This window comes from Ochotona princeps, chromosome 24, assembly GCF_030435755.1.
Source record: "Ochotona princeps isolate mOchPri1 chromosome 24, mOchPri1.hap1, whole genome shotgun sequence".
NCBI lineage: Eukaryota > Metazoa > Chordata > Mammalia > Lagomorpha > Ochotonidae > Ochotona > Ochotona princeps.
The window spans coordinates 23,907,910-23,927,835 of NC_080855.1; the positions used below are offsets into that span (position 1 = coordinate 23,907,910).

Consider the following 19,926-nt stretch of genomic DNA (forward strand, 5'->3'; position numbering starts at 1 on the left):
TTTGCAGGGCCCCATGCTGGACTCTCACAGCACCTTGGGGCTGTGGACTGTTCCCTCTCTTCCAACCCCACCCGCTAGGCAGAGCTACTGCTATCTCAGCATTCCTTGGGGCCCCACTCACCAGAAAGACCACCCGTAGTCCCACGAGTGAGGTCTCCAGTCCTCGGGGCCGAGGCTCACGGTGACCTGGAACACCTGTGTGTACATCATGTGGGCGACCATTCCCAGGAGGCCTGCAGGATAGAACAGGAGCGTCAGAAGGCGGTGGGGGGGTGGGGGGAGGCTTGGATCTTTCCCCAGTCTGCAAGTGCTGGGGAAGAACAAGGACCCCCAGTGGGGATGGTGGGGGGCAGTCAGAGGTCATTTGAATGGAACATGGGAAGCCAGAAGGCCAAGATGAGCAGCCCAGGACAGACGCAAGCACAGCCGGTGCACGGTATTCTTCCTGTGTGAGCCTGGGCAAAACACCTCACTTTTCTGAACCTCTGATCTCTCAGCTAGAAGATGAGGCCATGACAGTGGCATGAGACCAGGCAGGGCTGCCGGGGTGCTAGCCTATGGGGAGGAGGGTGTGTGCCATGGCACTAGGGGCGCTCATGAGTGCCACCATGTGTGGCTATCCAACATGGCCTTCATCACGTAGATGGGTGCCAGAGCTGTGGCACCGCAGGTGAAGCTGCTGTGTGAGACACTGGTGTCTTCTTATGGAAGTGCTGTGAGTTCAAGTCCCTGCTGCTCCACTTGCAGGTTAGCTCCCTGGAAGGCAGCAGGTCACCGACATGGGAGACCCGGATGGAGGCTTTGGCCCATATTTGACTATTACAACCATTTGGAGAGTCATGCAGTATATGGAAGACCTCTCTGTGTGTCATTTTGTGTCACTCTGCCTTTTGCATAAATGAATCCTTTTTAAAAAAAATCCTACAGATCAGACCTAGCACGGTAGCCTAGTGTCTAGTCCTCGCCTTGCATACGCCAGGATCCCATATGAGCATCAGTTCATGTCTTGGTTATTCCACTTCACAACCAGCTCCTCGCTGGTGGCCTGGGAAAGCAGTCAAGGATGGCCCAAAGCCTTGGGACTCTGCAGCTACGTGGGAGACCAGGAAGAGGCTCCGGGCTCCTGGCTTCAGATTGGCTCAGCGTCTACGGCCATACCACCCTGAACGCGCCTGATCTCGTCAGATTGGCTCCGCTCCAGCTGTTGTGGCCACTTGGGAAGTGAACCAGAGGACGAAAGATGTTTGTCTTTTCTTCTCTCTGTAAATCTGCCTTTCCAACAAAAATTAATAAATCTTAAAATTAATCTTACAGATGAAAGAAAACAGTATTGATGAGAAAGATGGAAGAAGAACCCAACAATGCTTGTCACACCTACACCGTCATTCATTCACCTCTATTGTGATCTCTTTAACTCTCCACAACACCTTCAGAAACAAGAACGATGCTTCAGGCTGCGCGCAGTTGCCCAGGTTGCCCACTGCACATCTCCACACAGTAGGCTGCTCACTGTTGTTGTCACAGCCAGACTTGCAAAGCTGCCGTGGTAGCCCTGACTGGGATGATTCCCATTTCCCAAGCATGCAGATGCAAGGTAGAGACGTGGAGTCTGTCCAAGCTCACGGGGTGAGTGGAAGGGACAGTCTGCCTGGGCAGAGCCAGGGTTGAGTGCTGCGGGGAAGACCTCACCAAGGACGCTTGCAGCCTGTGCTACATGTTCGGGGTGGAGCTGGCTCAGTTCCTGCTTCCACCTGGGGACGCAGTGGAGGATGATCCCCGTACCTGGGCACCTGCCACTCACGTGGGAGACGGATGGAGTTCCAGGCTCCTGGCTTGGGCTTGCCCTCGCCAGGAGCCTGGCTGTCCCAGACATTTAGGGAGTGAATCAATGGAGGGCAGTCAGAGATTCATAGATAATGGAGAGAAGAAAAACAGAGGCAAAAAGAGAGAGGATGTAAGAGAGAGAGAGAGGATGTGAGAGAGAGAGAGAGAACACATGGGAGCCCTGGAAGCCAGCCAGCCTTTGGTCTGATTCTGCCAGGGCGCATGGAATACACTTCACAGCATGTAAAGGTAAATATTCAACAACCAGGTCTCTGAAAGGGAGGGATTCGAAGAGGGGGAAAGCCCTTTATTTGTAGTGTCCACTAATTGCCATGGAGTAAATACTTCCACAGAGTTAACTGCAAGCCCCCCAAAAGCAGAGTGGGACACACACAGGGTCAGGTCTGGCCAGTGAGAGGCAGGCAGCCTGTAACTCACCTGGTCCAGGCAGGATGGCGGGCGCAAGGGGGCCAGCCGTGTCCCTGGCCAGGGGTCAGCCCCCATGCACGCACGCTTCTCCAGGCTCTCTCACTGCAGGGCTGGTTGGGGAGGAAGATCTTGGCTGGGGAAATGCAGGCAGGGAGGGTGACAAGGACAGTGGCTGAGGTCCCTCAGGACAAGATGTCATTCCACGTTCACAGCTCAGCCCGCTTCGCGGGGAAAGGGACTCCTCGCCATCGTCTGAAGTTGTCTGTTTCCCTTACTGCTGGTGGGTGAGGGCACATGTTCATATATTTGTTGCCATTTCCGTTTCTTTTCCTGTGACTCTGCCTGTCTGTATCCTTTGTCAATCTCTTGCCTTCTTGTAAAAAAAAAAAAAAAAATTCACCTTTTTTTCTGCATCTGTAGGAATTCTTTGTGTTTCTGGAAACTATCCCTTCTTGCTGCTCTGATTGCAAATAGTTCCCTGCTGTTCTTTTGGGTTTTCAAGGAGCAAACGAATTCAAGAGTAGTTTTAGTTTATGGGGGAAAAAAATGAGTGGAAAGTGCAGAGCGTTCCCATAGTCTCTGCTCCTACAATTTCCTCTAGTTGGAGCATGATCTGCTTTCTCACAACTTATGTCCCAGGGGCAGGCACTGTGGTGCGGTGGGCTAACCCACTGCTTGGGACCCCCACTAGCATCTCATAGCACCTGGGACTCAGGCCCGCCTCCACTTCAAATCCGGCTGCCTGCTGATGCACCTGGGAGGCAGCATGCAAACAGGGCGAGAACCTGCCGGCCACACAGGCGACCTTTATACAGAACAAACACCCCTCATCCAAAAACTTCAGAGTCCAAGACACGCCCACTCCACCCCAGATGTAAACATTGTGAGTGCTGCCATGAGTCCTGAAGCAGAGACTCCCACCCTTGACTGCACGTGCCAAGTCACACCACCGCGGCAGGTGCACTGAGGATGCTGTATGCAACGTCCTCCAGGCTCTAGGTCTAAGGTGTAGATGAACCACCCATGCTCGGACAAGGTATCCCACTATGCCTTCGGAGGAAGAAAACCCAGAACACGTGTGGGCCCAGGTGTATCAGATAAGAAGTGTGCAGCCAGGACCCCAGTCCCAAGCGCATGTGCACAAGCAGCTATTTTTGAACTCCTCGCCTGCCCGTCCCTCTCCCAGTAATCAGAATGACTTTGCCAGAAGCATGGGGAGTCCTTCTCCACCGCTGCCCAGGGCTTGTTTTCCCCCGGAGGAGTTACTGCTATGCTCACAAGCCGTGCCCACCTGGGACTGTGCCCCAACCCCATCCCCAGCCTCTGCCAGGCCATCTTTCCAGGGCTGCATCTTGCTCACCAAACCTCCAGCTGCGGCAGCATCTCTGGCTTCCTCGTCCCCGTCCCAGTCCAAGTGACCTCTGAGTTATGTGACCTCCCAGGGCCTTAGTTTGCTCATCCATGCAGTGGGGATATTGGTAGACACATGACACTCCAGGAGCGTGTACCCCCCGACAGGCAGACGCTGGTGAGAACTAGCATCCCCGGGAATGGGTCAGCAGAGCAGAACAGGATTTTATCCCAAACCTCCTCAGTCCCAGACCGTTGGCATCATAATTAATTTTCTAACTTCTTCGTTGAGAAAAAGCATTGATTTCTATGCTGAAACCCATTTATTCCCAAATAGGAAAGGCCACGCTGGAAGAAAATGCAATAAATGAAAAATACAATTCACTCAAAGAGACCTTGGCGAGCCCCTTGGGCTGCATTTCGAAGATTGGCTTCAGCATTCTGACTGAATCTGGAAGTCGGTCCACGTGCCTGCAGCGTCTGGCTCTCCCGCTCCTCTAAACTAAGCGATCAGATTCCGGTAGCACCTAAATGTGCCGGGGCAGGGACTGATGGAGGAGACTGTCCTGCGGCTGCTGTTAACTTCCTGGCTTGGGCTGGCACCAGGAGACCCAGCAATCCAGGCTGTCCCAACTCGGACACCAACGATGGAATTCCCAGCCCACATGGTGAGCCCGGGGGAGCAGCTCCCACCTGCTCTTGGGGGACCCCTGAGAACCCCGGCATGCAAGGCAGAGCAGGGGTGGGTGTGGCACCAGCTGGCTGGCAGCCCCAGCAGAGGCAACTGCCCGGATACCCATTCCTTGCTCTCTGCAGTCACACTTCGGAGCCTGACATCAGAACACAGTTAAGAGACAATGCCAAGGGGCCGGTGCTATGGCTCATGTAGCTCATCTCCCGCTTGGAAGCACCAGCATCCCACAAGGACACCAGTTCGTGTCCTGGTTGCTCCAGTTGCCATCCAGCTCCCTGCTAATGTACCAGGGAACGCAGCAGAGGATGGTCCAAGTGCTTGAGCCCCTAACACCCACATGGGAGACCAGGAGGAAGCTCTTGGCTCCCAACTGTGACCTGATCCAGCCCTGGTCCTTGCAACCATTTAGGGGGTGAAACAATCATCTTGTCATTCTGCCTTTTGGATAAAGACATGAAGCGGCCTATCTTTATTTGTGAGGCACCTGAAACAGTCCTAGCCTTCCATAAGAACTTCCTGAATGAAGGAAAAACACAGGTCCGACAGTCATTCAGCAAGCCCACTGCTCTCCACGGAGCCCTCAGCCCCAATCCCCATGTCTGGCACTAAGGAGATATTTGATGCATATTTGTTGAGTGAATACATGACCGCTGCCTTTAAGATGTTCAGGGCTGATGGTCTGACTGGGATAAAGGCCTAAAGTCTAAGATCTAGGAAGGAGATTGGACAGAACCAGATATCAAAACTTCAGAATGCAGATTGCCTAGGTGGGCGAAAATCAACCTCCCTTCATTCAAGCGCCTGATGATTGGCCTGTCATGTGGCCAACACCATTGTGGGGGGGGTGGGCAAGGGGAATGGAAGAGACAGACAGACGCTCAGCTCTATAGCGTTTCAACTTCTTGTGGGGACCCTGGCCAGGCCGTCAGAACCAAAAATGCCATGATGAAAGCAGAGTCAGGCTTGGAGAAATGGAAGGCGCCAGGGAGCAGGCGCCTTCCAGTGTGGTACTTCACACTGGCTGGGCCAAGGAAGGCCTCTTGGAGGAGGAAGCTGCCTTGAAGCCGAGGGTTGCACAGGGAAGCAGGGGGCAGCCACAGTGGAGTTGGGGAAGAGCCGTGGTGCACAGGTGGAAGGCAGAGGGGCAAGAAGTCCCTGTCCCAGTGCCTCTGACCCATCTGGGCCAAAATATTGAGTGGGCAGCAGGGCTTATCTGTCTGAGGTCCTGGTAGAGTTAGGGTGGGAGACTGGAAGGTGGGGAGAGAGGAGAAGTCATCCAGGATCAAGGCCTGGGCTGAGGCCACATCAACGGCTTGAGCAGGGCGGGAGATGCAGGCACAGGAGGAGGCAGCGGGCGAGACTGAGACCCAGAAGGCGAACAAGGGGACAACAGAGAGAGGGGTGGGAAGGGAGGGACAGAACTGTGGCTGCTCGCACCCTGGGGCTATCAGCCTGGAGGCATGGGACAACCCAGGGGATGTCCGAATCATCTAGGGTCCCATTCCTGGGAGGAGGGCTGGCCGGGTCCTGGGCGTCCCCTCCCAGCATGGCAGGTGAAGGCTCAGGCGATCCCTTCTGAGAACATCCACCTGGGCAAGGGCCTGGAGCGATAGTGTGGCCCAGGGGTATGTGTGCCATGCTCTGTGTGACGGTGATGTCAGGGAGGGAGCAGATGAGTGGATGAACCGCAGGTTCTAACATGGGAAACGTAGTCTGGTTGTCTAAACAGGTGACCCGGGTCCAGCCCAGACACAGATCTAGACTGGCCCACTATGCCATAGATGTCATAACAAGGATCTGAGATGCAGAGTTATGGAGAGGAATTGGAAGAAGCGGGAGCCGGGTGGGATGGGGCCGGCCGGGTGTGAAGGAGGCCGGCCGGGGCAGCCCAGCATCCAATCAGGCACTGAGCATATACGGAGTAACTGCTTTGTACCAGGCTTCTGTTCTAAGCTGGTTCTCCTGAATGCATAGCCTGGGAAATGGGCAGGCCAGGGCAGCTCTGAGAGGAGGTGCCATCCCCACAGAGAAAAACCCATGGAGGAGAGGGGATAGAGAGTAGGCAGGGACACTTTATGACCCCTGTCCTGCAGGCTGTGGTAGGAACCGCATGACTGACAGCCCAGTGGGTAAGCCTCAGTCTCATGGAAGGCAGATCAGGGAGAAGTAGCAGGCAGGGGGTCCAAGAGGAGCAGCTGGTGGGTCTCCCAGCAGGATCAGAGGCTGCCAGGGCCGAGCAGTGCAGCAGGTGAATCAGGGGCAGCCACAGCATCCTTGTGATGGATGCATCTCCCAGGAAATCCTCGGGTCCTGGAGAGCGGAGACTTGGCAAGACAGACTGGGAAACCAATCAGACTGCAGGGACCGACCCAGTTAATCTCCAAACCCGCACCGGAGGAGCACTTTGGCAACTCACGGGGCTGGCAAATCGTGACCCCCCTCTGCAGGAAGCCGCGGGCCCAACTCATGCTTTGTCCAATCGCCTTTGAAACAGGCAGATGCTGGCGAAGACCCAGACTCAGGGCTGACTTTTCCAGGCGCCCTTCAGCCTAGGGGGCGGGGTCCACACCGCCCAGCGCGCCCCTTCCCGCCGCCTGCAGGCGGCCCGCTGCGGCGGTGTGTAAAGCCGGCCCAGACCTATTTTTAAAAGCGCCAGCTATTTTTAGCCTCTCTCGAGAATCCGCAGCCTCTCGGCCTGGCATATTTTAGAGTTGAGAAAGTTCCTCCTTACACATCGCCCCCATCTCTCCAGCTCCCGTGGAAGTTAATTGCCAGTTCTGCCCTGGGTGGACAAGCAGGCAGCGGTCAATGACACCTGCTGGAGAAACATCGCTCAGAGGCTGCGCAGTCCCTGCCCCCACCTCCATCCTCACCCTTCTCCAGCCTCTCCTCCCTCCTTCTCCTAGCCTCTCACTGGACCACGCAGGCCATGCACATCACTCTTACTGGTTCTGCCCCGTAACCCAAATCATAGGGTGTACCGAATGCAGACCTTCCAACTCCCAAAAAGGGGTTTACCAAGCTCCCACCAGCAATCTACCGACCCCTAGAGTAATGAATGGGCTCAGACAGCCCCACCAACACCCCCACCAAGGGTGGGGGGGAGGGGTCTGATTGGTACACTGTGTACCTACTGGCACAGACTAAGTCCCAATGGAACCCACATCTCCCATGGAGAGTAGGCCTTTCACAAACAGGGGATGAAGGGAAGGGACCCTGATGGTGCTTGCATGCAAATGAGCGACACAAGCCTGGTACCTTGCACAGAGATCTCCGGCAGAGGCCAAAGGCTCGCATGCTCCCACCTGTCACCGCCCTGGCCTCTCTCCTGTCTTCTCCCAGGTTCCTACCCCGGAAATCCCTGCACCACGGACTGTGAACTTGCCATTTTGAGCATGTCTTGCACCTTCGGCTGTCTCTCTGGGAATAGCCTCTGACCCTGGACATGCAGCTCAGTCCCCTGGCTGCCGAGGGTCACCCCTACCCCAGTCTAGGGGAACCTACTGCTCACTCGAGGTCCTATGTGGCTCAGAAAAGTGGATCCAGAGACACAGTGGATCAATTCCCAGCTGGATCCCATGTTAGAATGAGGGTGCAAAGCCCAGCTGCTCTGCTTCCAATCCAGCTCCCTGCTGATGTGCCTGGGAAGGCAATAGAAGACAGACCCAGTGCTTGGGCCTCTGCCACTCACGTGGGAAACTGGATGGAGTTCCTGGCTCCTGTGTGGGGCTTGATCCAGGCCTGGCCATTGCTGAATTTGGGAAGGAAATCAACAGATGGAAGGTTTTGCTTTTTGGGGTTTTTTTTTTTTTTTTTCCTGTCTCTTCTTGTTTCAGCCCCACTCTAGCAGGTGCAGGAGGGCGGGGTAATGAGCTGACTGCAGAGGCAAAGGCCGGCCCTGGGGCAGGAGGCTCTACTGAGCCTCACATCCCAGCAAGGAGCAGCTGGGAGTCAGGGGGCCCTTGCTGCGCATTGGAGCACATGGGCATAGGAAATACTTTGGGGGGAAATCAGAGCACACAATACAGTGTAACCACTATTTACAAAGCATCTGCACTGGGCCGGTGCAGTGACCTAGCAGATAAAGTACTCACCTTGAACGCACCAGGATCCCATATGGGTACCGGTTCTAATCTAGGCAGCTCCACTTTCCATCTAGCTCCCTGCTTGTGGCCTGAGAAAGTAACTGAAGACAGCCCAAAGCCTTGGAACCCTGCACCCATGTGGGAGACCCACAAGAGCTCCTGGCTTCGGATCAGCGCAGCTCCAGCTGCTTGCGGTCACTTGGGGAGTGAATCATAGGATGGAAGATCTTCCTCTCTGTATCTCCTCCTCTCTCTATATATCTGACTTTGCAATAAAAATAAAGTAAATTTTTTTTTAAAGCATCTGCATTGTATCAGTACTGGTAGTCATCTGGAGGTAGTTTGAAGTCTAAGGGAAGACAGGCATAGGTTATAGACAAATATTGCACTTTTAAATTTTTTCAAAAAAATTATTTACTTGAAAGATGGAGTTACAGCAAGAGAGAGAGACAGAAGAAAAGGAGAGAGAGAGAGAGAAAATCTTCCACCCTCTGTTCACTCCCCAAATGGCCACAGCAGCCAGGCTTGGTCCAGGCTGAAGCCAGGAGCCAGGAGCTCCATCTGAGGCTCCCATGCCATCAGCAGGAAGCTGGATCAGAAATGGAGCAGTTGAGACTCAAACCAGCACTCCGCTAGGTGATGCCAGCACTGAGGTGTGGCTCAGCCACACCTACTGCCACGCTCATGGCCACGCTCATGGCCACACTCATGGTCACATTACAGACAGGCTCATGGCCACGCTCACAGTCACACAGACACGCTTGCAGCCACACTCACAGATAAACTGAAGGCCACGTTCAAGGCCACACTCATGGCCACACTGCGCCATTTTCTAGAAGGGACTGAGACCCCACAGGGGTCCTGGGACCCCTCCCCAGCAGACACTGAGGCAGAACTGTCATTTAGAATGGAAGCCAGAATGCTCTGAACCAAGTAAAGAGAGGGGACAACCTCTTCTCAATGCCCCTCCCTGTCTCACACCCAGCAGGTGGCACAGCAGGAGTGACAGCAGAATGTGCCAGTGTCCAACCAGTGCATGGGGTGCCCCTGCCATTGCCTATGGTGTCCCCTCTGCCCAGTGCTTTCATGCCCATGTTTCTGATGGCTTAGCAGGCCCCTAGGCTGTCTGCTGCACAGGTGACGTCACCAAAAGGCCTGGGAGAGGCCATGCTTGGGCCTGGCAGGCAGTGGGCAGCAGGACAGAAGTTCGTTCTACATCAGCATGGGTCTGAACCAGGCCCTGTGCTCCGGACTGGAGAAAGAGAAGAATGGGACAGACAGGTGCTGAGCTCTTGAGGCTTCTATTCTAGAGAGAAAACCAGACAGACGCCAGCATAAAGTCACCATGGAGGATGAGGATGAGGACACGTGAGGTGTGTATGGCGAGTGGAGTGTGGGGGGTTCTCAGAGTTGATGTACCTGTTCTGGGGATCGGGGGAGGCTTCCTGGAGGCTGGGTTACCCACTGAGCCTGGAGGAGACGTGAACCAGGCCACAGCTGCTCCAATGCGGGCACAGTCCTAGGGTGCTCAGGCTGCCCGTAGACCGGACCTGGTAGACCCTGGTACTTCAGACACTAGGGGACAATGCCCCTGTATTGGGAGGCCCTGCCCTGGGCACTGCAGATGCTTCAGCAGTACCCTTCACCTCTACCCACCGGCGCCAGGGTAACGACACGCATGTATGCACACTGACATGTACACGTTCACACACATGTTCCAATGGCCACATGCACACACACACACACATGCACACACGGTGCTGTCTGCGTGGTGGGGACATGCTGTGACCCTGATGGCTTGAGGAAGTGGCCATGCTGGTCTGCACACAAGGAATCCCCTGTTTGCTGCTTCACATCACATCCCCTCAGCTAATATTTTTATCTGTTGGTTGGTTGGTTTCTGAGGCATGTGTATGCGTCTTGATTTATCTGGTTCTTCCTGAAGTTGTCAGTCATTATTCGATACATTTCAAAGCTTGTGTGGCAGGGAAGTATGTGCTTAGGATGGAAACATTTTTCCTTCTTTTGTTATTTTTTTATTCACCCATAATTTCCTTATGTGTCCCTTAGGATCATTTGGTCTTAAATTCTATTTAGACAGACTTGCAAACTCAGCTCTCTCTTGATTTATATTTTCCAGGCAAGTCCTACCCTATCCCTTTTCAGCTTTCCAATGACTTTTAAAGTATGTCTCTTCTAATGTTGAATCTACTAGTTTTTATTCCTCCATCTCAAGAGCCCTAATTTTCAAGTAGTAACTTTAACCCAGTTGCATTTATTGCCATTTGAAGGTGTTTCCACCGACTCCAGCAGTCATTCATTGAGATCTCAGAGGTACAAGTAAGACAGCAGGGAGCTCCAGCTTGGAAGCCTAAACCAGCCTGGGGCAACAGCATGATTTTCAGGTGACAGCCCAAGGTTAGACCATGCTACTAATACTGAGACAAGGGGAAGAGGGACAACGGCCCAGGGAATTCCTCTGGCACTGGTCCAGTTCCCTCCTCTTGCCTTGCACTGAAACCCCACAGTACTTTCCAGCTAAGATCATCCGGGTTGTATTAGGACTCCTGTACTACAAGAGATGACAAGGTGCCTCACATGGGAGGAACCTGGCAAGGGTGCTCTGAGATGCCTACAGCCTACGTCGGAGTGCCTGAGACTGAATTCCACTTCTGTTTCCCATCCAGCTTCCTGCCAATGCTCCTTGAGACCACAGATGATGGCCCAAGGCTCCCTGCCTCCCATGTGGGAGACTCAGGTAAAGTACCTGGCTCCTGGCCCCAATATTTGTGGGCAATTGGAGAGTGAACCAGCAGATGGAAGAGCTCTCTTTCCCTCCCTCACCCCTCAGCCAGATGTGGGTGTTTCTGTCTCTGTATCATGCTACCTTTCAAATAAATAAACCTTTTTAAAACTGGAGTAAATGGATTCATGTTTCTTTTCTTAAACAAACTTAATCCTATCTTCCATGGGGTTAAGTTAATTCAATCAGATTTTCTTTTTTTTTTAAACATTCACTTTTAAATTTTATTTGACAGGCAGAGTGCCAGGGAGAGAGAGAGAGAGAGAGAGAGAGAGAGAGAGAGAGATCCTCTACCTGCTGATAAACTCCCCAATGACCATGATAGCCAGAGGTAGGCCAAGGTGAAGCCTGGGGCCTGGCACTCCATCCAGTTCTGCCATGTGCATAATAGACGCCCAAGCACTTGGCCATCTTCTACTGTTTTCCAAGCCATATTAGCAGGGGGCTGGATCAGAAGTGGAGCAGCTCCGATTTGAACCTATGGGATGCCAGTATGTAGGGTGCAGCTTAGCCCACCGCACCATAACACCTACTCCTTCAACCTTCCAGGAAAATAATCATAATATCATTTTTGCTGTCCACTCTCATACTGGGTGTGAGGGTGCCCACCTGGCCTTGTCCTCAAGTGGAGAAGAGACAAACTCCAAAATCATGGCGCTCCAGGCTGAAGGAAAGCAGAGCATGTGAGAGTGGCAGGGCCATGGACGCCTACTGCAAACAGGACAGCGAGAAGAAGGTCAGAGGCACAGCGAGCAACATGGCACCTTCCCGCTCCCCCTCCTCACACAGTCACTTCCCTGCAGGTTTCAGCAAAAAAATCCCCAAAAGCCCAGGTCATCCGCCAGCTTCAGTGTTCCCAGGCACAGCAACCCCTTCCCTCCGTGCACCTGCAGCCACCAGCAGGGAAAGCAGAAACGACAGAACGACCTTTAGGAAAACACACTTTTGCCTCAGGCGGAACAAGGCTTGGCACCTTAGACCATGAGATGACCATCAGCCGTGAAGAGACCAAAACGGCATGGACACAGCAGAACGGAGGGCTCCAAGCCCCTGCAGGAAGGCTCGTCATAGGACGCTCTGACACTGCCTAGCAAGTCAAGGATCCAATGCCAGGGTGTCCAGGGCCAGAACCCTCCCCGCTGGCCGCAGTCTGGCCACCAAGCCGGAGCCTAGTTCCTCAGTCTTTGCGCCCATTCTGGTCTCCATGGGCAGTGGCTCTCCTGTGCAGATCACCTGGGTCACAGCTCTGGTGGTTTCACCTGTGTGATTGGGACCCTACTGGCCTTTGTCAGTCCCTGTGGGGGCTCAGTCCACCGCCGTACTGTAGACAATGGAAGTGGACATGCCTGTCCCAGACAAGTGCTTACAGCAGCTTCAGACAGCCCTATCCCCATCTCCCTCTCCTTCTCTGACCCTAAGAACCCCTGTCTGACAGACAGCTCCTTCTCTCTGTATGTCTGATCTACCCCCAGAACCCCTCCCTCCGACAAGCCGTGAACTGCAAGCCTTGATGCCGTAATGCGTAATGTAGCACCAAGCTACCAGTCACCCAGCACCCAAGCGTGCGATGAAGCACTTTATAATGTGTTCATCCCCTAAACCAGAGCTAAGGAACTGTTTTGCTGCCAAGGGCCATCTGGGTATTTAGAACATCATTTGTGGGTCAATACAATCTTTCAGTTTAAACATTAGCCTGCCATAGATGTGCCGGATTTCCAGTCCCACCACTGCTTGCCTTGGCAGGGCCAGATGGAGTCATTTCAGGGACCCCGAGGGCTGGATGCTCCCCTCCCTTAAACCCTCACAATCCTCTTTATGGTGGGTATAACTATAGCCCTGTTTATTTTTAAAAAAAAAAGATTTATTTTATTTTTATTGGAAAGTCAGATATACATAGAGGAGAGACACAGAGGAAGATCTTCTGTCCATTGAATCACTTCCAAAGTGGCTGCCATGGCCACAGCTGAGCTGATCTGAAGCCAGGACCCAAGAGCTTTTTCCGGGTCTCCCACACAGGTGCAGGGTCCCAAGGCTTTGAGCCATCCTCGACTGCTTTCCTAGGCCAAAAGCAGGGAGCTGGATGGGAAGCGGGACTGCTGGGATTAGAACCAGCGCCCACATGGGATCCCAGCACATGCATGGTGAGAGCTTTAACCGTTAGGCTACTGCGCTGGGCCCTACAGTCCTGTTTTATAGCCATGGGGACTGAGGAAGATGGAGAACTTGATCAAAGGTGTTGGTCCAGGACTAAGGCTGGGATCCACACCAGGGTCACCTGCCCTTCATGCCCGCCCAGCACAGCATCTCACTGCATTGCTGCAGACCTACAGGGGAGCACTTGATGGAGAGGATCCATCTGCTTCATGCTCCCTGCCAGATTCTAGTGATGTGACAGTGACCGAGACAGGGCAACACCCGGGAGGACAGCCTCGGATTCACACGTACTGGAGCTGGACCCTCCTGTGTTTCTGCGACCCCAGAAGCACTAGCTTTTCCCTTCTCACAGGGCTTCAGCCTCAGTTTCTCTGCTTGGTCCTCCCTATCCAACTCACCCCTCAGGGGCTGGATCCTATGCCTGTGCTGCCCTCTGCTGGCTCCACCAGGGAGAGGGCACTTACTTGGCCCTCATCCTGAGCATCTCCTGCTCCCAGGCCACACCCCTCCACACCTGCTACTTCCTAGTGACACCCCCTCCCACAGTCTAGCCTTCTGGATGGGTCAAGTCCATTGAAACTGCTAGAAACCAGCAGTCCCATTACTGTGGATTTCATTACTCATTTTTATTATTAAACTCTAAATCTGACCTTGTCCCAGCCCCCTAGAACCGCATGCTAGCCTGACATTGTGCGTGAGTCCAAATTCATTAGTTATGGGAACGCTGATGGCCTACAGAACCTTTTAGAACCTTCTAGACTCTTTAGCAGCCTCTGCATGGCACACCCTTGTCTACCACACACAGCTCATTCATTCACCTAAGGCTTACAGAGCCTCCATGACCCAGAAGGCATTGAAGCGGTCATTAGGGGCTGTGGGTCTGGCATGATTATTCCCTCGGGGCTAACGAAGGATGTGACATAAACAGTGAAGCCAAAAATCAATGATGACAAACACTAAAATAGAAATACGTACAGCCACGATCGAAAACTGGCAGCCCCCAGGCTGCATGCAACCTGCAGATGTTGGGTAGAGCTATTTAAAAAAAAAAAAAAAGATAAATTCTTGGGCCCACATTAAAGCAAATCTGGAGGATTTTCATAACAAGATGGGAGGTAGGGCTTCTCTTGCCAAAAATCACACAGTTGGACCACACTGGGTCCACGCTGCCTAGGCTCGCTGTGGTGCCTGTGTTCTCCCAAGCTCATCTGTTGAAACAAATCCCTGATGTGATGTCAAAACAGCAGGCTTGGAAAGGTAGATTTACAAAGAGAAGGAGAAACACAGAAACATCTTCCATCTACTGGTTCACTCCACAAATTGCTGCAATAGTCAGAGCTGAGCCAATCTGAAGCCAGGAGCCTCTTCTAGCTCTCCCACATGGGTGCAGGGTCCCAAGGCTCTCTGCTGCTTTCCCAGGCCACAATCAGGGAGCTGGATGGGAAGTGAAGTAGCCAAGACACGAACCAGCGCCCCCATATAGGATCCTGGCACATGCAAGGTGAGGATTCAGCCAATGGGCCATAACACTGGGTCCATACTTTTTTTAAGAGACAGAAGCACAACAGTGATTAAAATTCTCAGTTCATTATTATCATTATCAATCCCTAGGCTTAATTATAATAGCCAATGTTGATGGACATTTGACAGAGACTTTGTCCTTTGATCCTGAGTCTCCTGCCCTTGGGCTGTTGAACCTGAACCTCTGTTCGCATGTCCAGGTTCTCCCCGCCTTGCGACAGGGCTCGGCTCCTAACAAACACACTGTAAGCTGAAGACGCAGTGCGTGCACACTGCCCCAGCTGGACCACACAGCGCTCCACTGTGGAGGGAGGGCAGGGGGTTCCCGCTGCCCCTGCCATACCCCTGCGTCACCAGCGTGGGACAAGATGGAGATGTGGCCTCCAAGGACAGCCACTGTGCAATGCATGCTGCTCCTGCACCATCGGAAAGCGGAAAACTTGCAAATCATCTGCTTTCAGGGCTGAACCCACCTGATCTCCCCACTGCTGCAAGCCCCCGTGGCAGGGTCCCTCTCGAGGGATGTCCTCCTGTTTGCCCGTCTCCGAGGCATGCGAGCAAAGCTTTTGGAAACAGATGCTCCCTCGTGTCAGCACAGGGTAGGCCTGTTCTATAAGTTGATACCTTCATTCCTCCAAGTCTGCTTAGGCACATGGGACCTCCCTTATGTCCGCTGTACAGGTGAGAACATTGCCTTGCCTGTAGCCAAACAGTCAGTAAGTCTCTGGCCCTAGTGATGATGCCATGCTGGAGAGCTCAGGGCAGGGCTTGGCACCAGTCACTTCAGGCGGCCATGCTTACAGTTATTATTGCCTGTTCTTGAACAAACTGGGGGAGGGGGGTGATCACAGCCTCAGGGACCAGCCCTCTTTTTTTTTTTTTTTTAAATTTTGTTTATTTGAAAGACAGAGTAAAAGAAAAACCTTCCATCTGCTGCTTCACCCTTCAAATGTCCACAAACGCCAAGGTTAAAGGCTAAAGCCAAGAGGTAGGAGCTCTGTCCGGGCTTTCCACGTGGATGGCAAGGGGCCCAACTACTTGGGTCATTCAAGGGTGTGCACTGGCAGGAAGCTAAAGCTGGGCATCAGACCCAGACGCTGCACCCACTCCCTAATCCCCAACTCTGTTTTCTACTGGCCTTGGCTGATCCGGCAGGTGGCAGACCCCCAATCTATACTGCCTGCAGTGGCTCGGCCACCTACATTACCTACCCATCCCCATCGCTTGCCCCGTTCTAAGGGACTCCCCACATCCAGCAGCCTCTCCTTCCTCCAAAGCACTGGCAGCAGCAGCTCTAACACTCACCTCTGCCTCACATCCCTCTCATGTTCATCCTCTCTCAAATTCAGAAACCTCCCTCCTCGCCGCCACGCACCCCTTGAGTCTCCTGACATCATCTGGCTGCTCGCACTTCTCGTTTACTGTTAGCCAGACCCTTAAGCCTCCAAGCTCCCACCCTGGCCACACGCTTCCACGGCCTGATTCTGTGGAAAACAGCCCAGGCCTCTGAAGCTGGCTGGAGGCAGCTTTCATCTCGGCTTCACCATCCCTGACTGTGTATAACCTCAGGCAAGTCCATTAACCTCGGGAGCCCAGGAGTGTTTATCTGCCTGCAATTATGGAGACAATCTTATTTTCTTTAGCAATGGGTCTTCCCAGTAGGGAGAGGGAAAAGCTTCTGACCCTCCTAACCCAGTCTGAGTCTGCTTGCAAAAGCAAGAAGGGGAGCCGCAAAGCAGCCTTCACTTTGTGACCACAGGAAGCAGGTGCACAAAAGGAATTGGCTGAGGGTAGAGCCTGCGTCCACCTGCAGCTCGTCACTCTTGAGGCCAGGTATCAATCAACGCCTCGCCTTCTGCTGCCTTCATGTTTCCGAGGGCGTCCTGCTCTCTGGCCTGGTGGGCTTACAGGCATCTTCTCAGGATAGGGTGAGTGACACGTATCCAAAATGCTCTGGCTTTCAGGTTTAGGGTGTGGTTTGCAGGAAACATTTACATATACATAAGTCAGCTATCTTGAGACTGGAATCCAAGCACAGGCATGAAATTGATTGACATTTCACAGGCACCTTATACCCACAGCCTGAAGGCGACTTCTTTTATTTCTTTTAAATATTTGTTACAGAGGTGAGGGGATCACAGACCCTTGTGGCCCTCCAGTTCCAATTAGGATGGTAGGGGGAGGGATGTGGAGAAAGTACACAGCTCCTTGCCGTCACATTACATCAGGGCCTGGGGGAGGGGTGGGTATTCAAAGCCCCGCGCAGGGAAGAGTGTTTCAAGGGTGTTCCTTGAGTGGGCTTGATTGTTCTGAGAGGTTGCCGGCTTCATTACACCAGAGGCGCAGAACTCTTTCAAAGGCCTGTTGGCTGTCTTGTCTACTTCAGTGTGCCCACAGACCTGGGTGCTCATCATGGAGGTTGGCCTGGGGTGCTATTCAACCTGCCCTTCTCAATCCCCGGCCTCAGGGAAAATCACATAGATGTGTGGTCTGACCCTGGAGCACAGGTTGCAGGACTGGGCACCTCAGTTGCTGACCCAGATGCACATGAAAGACAAGACAACCAGCTCTCTATGCCAACAGAGAACTCTGCGTGGACAATCTAAAGGTGATTCCGCACAGCATTTTTAGTGCACCTGCGTTTGAACTGCTACCCGCCCGGCCCTTCAAGAGGTTGGGTGTGGCGTTTTCCACCTGTGACTTCACACCATGTAGGATTTGGGGGGACTTTCAGAGTTCATATTTGGGGATCAGAGGAGCTCAGTGAATCTTCAGGATTATAGAGAGCCATGATACTGAATCCCAGAAAAACACTCAAACCCACCAGCTGTGTGTGAGTGGCTGCTTCATGAACAAGGGCCAGGAGTCTCGGCCTGATCCCGTCCCCAGGGAACACTCACTGCTGCATGCCTCCTCCCATGCAGGATCAAGACCATTCCCAGCACTTCCAGCTCTTGACCTTGGACTTCAGCATTCCCCACCTCCCACCTTCCCTAACCCAAGTCCCTGTGCTGCATTTTCCCATCCTGACTGCTACTCTCAGAGTGGGGGAGGCTCATTGTCTCCCCGACCCAAAACTCCAATCACCATAGCAACCTCTTGGCCAGCTTCCCCACCCCACCCCTAGTCTTACTCGAGCCTGAACCCAGGTAAGCCTCTCGGTTCTCCTTTCTGCTCCGGTCTCCGCTTGGAGGTGGTGCTGGGAGGCAGAGCAAGCTCCAGAAGAGGGGGTGATGGAGTCTTCCACCCCAGTTCCTCTTGGCTGCCTCCTGGAGGGCCACCATGATCGTCCACTCTGCACCATCAACTCCCTTTCCAACAAGCGCCATCTGGCACCAAGTCTCAGACATGTCTCGAGTGAGCCCACCTCTCTCTGGCATGCTAAGCCCATCACCATTCACCTGTGTTCACCACCATAATACCACCATTGGGCACATCACCTGGCACAGGGCAGCTCTCGCTGCACACATCCTGAAATGAGTGACTGACTGCGTGAGAAGAGGCATGTCACCAAGGGTAAGATTTGGGGTTCAGAGGAAAGGAGCAATTTTTCCAAATTCTCCCAGTGGGTACAGCCAGCATGTGCCCAAACACCTCCAACCCAAGACAGGCTGCTGGGTCCAGCCCTCCCCTTTCCTCTGTGCACCTGCTCTCGTGCTGTTGGCCGGCTCCCGCCCCGCTCCCAGGCCTTACCTGACAGCACCGTGAAGACGGCAGCGAAGGCGTTGAGCTTGAGTCCGTCGATGACATTGCTGGAGTGGAAGAGCTCAAGACACATGAGGCTGAAGCCAACCACCAGCAGGAGGATGTACAGCACCTCGGAGACCACCGACAGCCACAGGACCCCTGGACGGAAGGACCGAGAGGTGAGGTCCACCCAGCAGGGCTTTCCCATCGTCCCACCTCCCTCCCCCACCCCAGCTGGAGGAGCAGAGGCCAGCTCCCCCAGCCAAGATCATGGCCATCAGGCAGCCCTATCAAAGAAGGCTGCCTGCAGCATGGAGCTCTCTGGGTGACCCAGGGCAGCAGGAGACCCATTCGTGGCCCCACTCAATGGGAGAGAACATTCTCACTGTGCCTAAAGGATAGGCTCTTGTTCTCCTCATCCCTTAAACAGTTCCAACTCGAAACCTACTTCTCCCATCCTAGTGGCTAGGGTGGAATTGCCCTGTCACCGCTGAGCAGTGGAAAGATGTCTTGGGGGACAACGGCAAGCCTGGGAGGGGGAGGAGGCCCCCTGTCCTAATCTCGGTACCTGAAACCAGTGTTTTCCAGGAGCTGTGGCCCTGCCCCTCTGGGCACAGCTGACTGATCCAACATGGTCATCTGACCTAGAATTGGCCAATCAAAACCTTTCTGTAGTCACCTGTGGGTGGCCCCACTGAAACAGAGGAGAAGAAAGAGGCTCAGGGAGAGTTGGGGCATTCTGATCACATAGGCTCCTGGCTCCGGCTGTCCCCTGCCCTCCCATGGCTTTGGCCATTCTGACTAGTGTGTGTGTGCCAAGACAGGCCTTGCCCTCCCCCAGCATATGGTCTGATCTGGGCCACCATTGCCTGCCACTGCATCTAGGAGACTGTCATTCCTGCCAGGCAATCCTCCATCTTCTTCCTACATGGCTTTGGTTGGGGGAGTCACTTCCAGTCTATGTGGGAGACCCCGCTGCAGTTCTTGACTCCTGGCAGTGGCCCGGCCCAGAAGTAGGGGAATGAACCAGCAGATGGAAGACCCTCTAACTCTGCCTTGCAAATGAATACAATTCATCTGAAAAAAAGAAAAATTAGATGCATTGCTCCAGTTGCCATATGGGAGAAACAGACCCAGGGGTGGCAGGAAATGGAGCCCTGGAACTCCCGACTGAGGTCAAGGTTGGAGATGAAGCCCAGAGGGAGAAAGGACCTCACTGGGGTGAAGGGTAGAGAGGAGCAGAAGGAACCAGGACCATGTCTGTGGACAGGGGCAGCCAGGGGCAGCCAGAGCATTGGAAGTCCTTTCTTTCCACCTGATCTGAAGCTGCAAGGACGTCAAGATGGACCTGACATATCAGCAGATGGCAAGAGGGAACT

General features: G+C 53.6%; 1 protein-coding gene across 1 annotated transcript in view; it reads right to left on the reverse strand.

The window, feature by feature from the left end:
• The window catches only part of GSG1L (GSG1 like), a 141,698-nt gene that overhangs the window by 31,706 nt on the left and 90,066 nt on the right, over positions 1–19,926 (reverse strand). Inside the window, exons 3-4 of the mRNA XM_004586835.2 lie at positions 18,554–18,706; positions 122–233 (exon numbers count right to left, since the gene is read on the reverse strand). Of these exons, the coding sequence (XP_004586892.2) occupies positions 122–233; positions 18,554–18,706 (265 nt within the window). The remainder of the gene's footprint in view (positions 1–121; positions 234–18,553; positions 18,707–19,926) is intronic.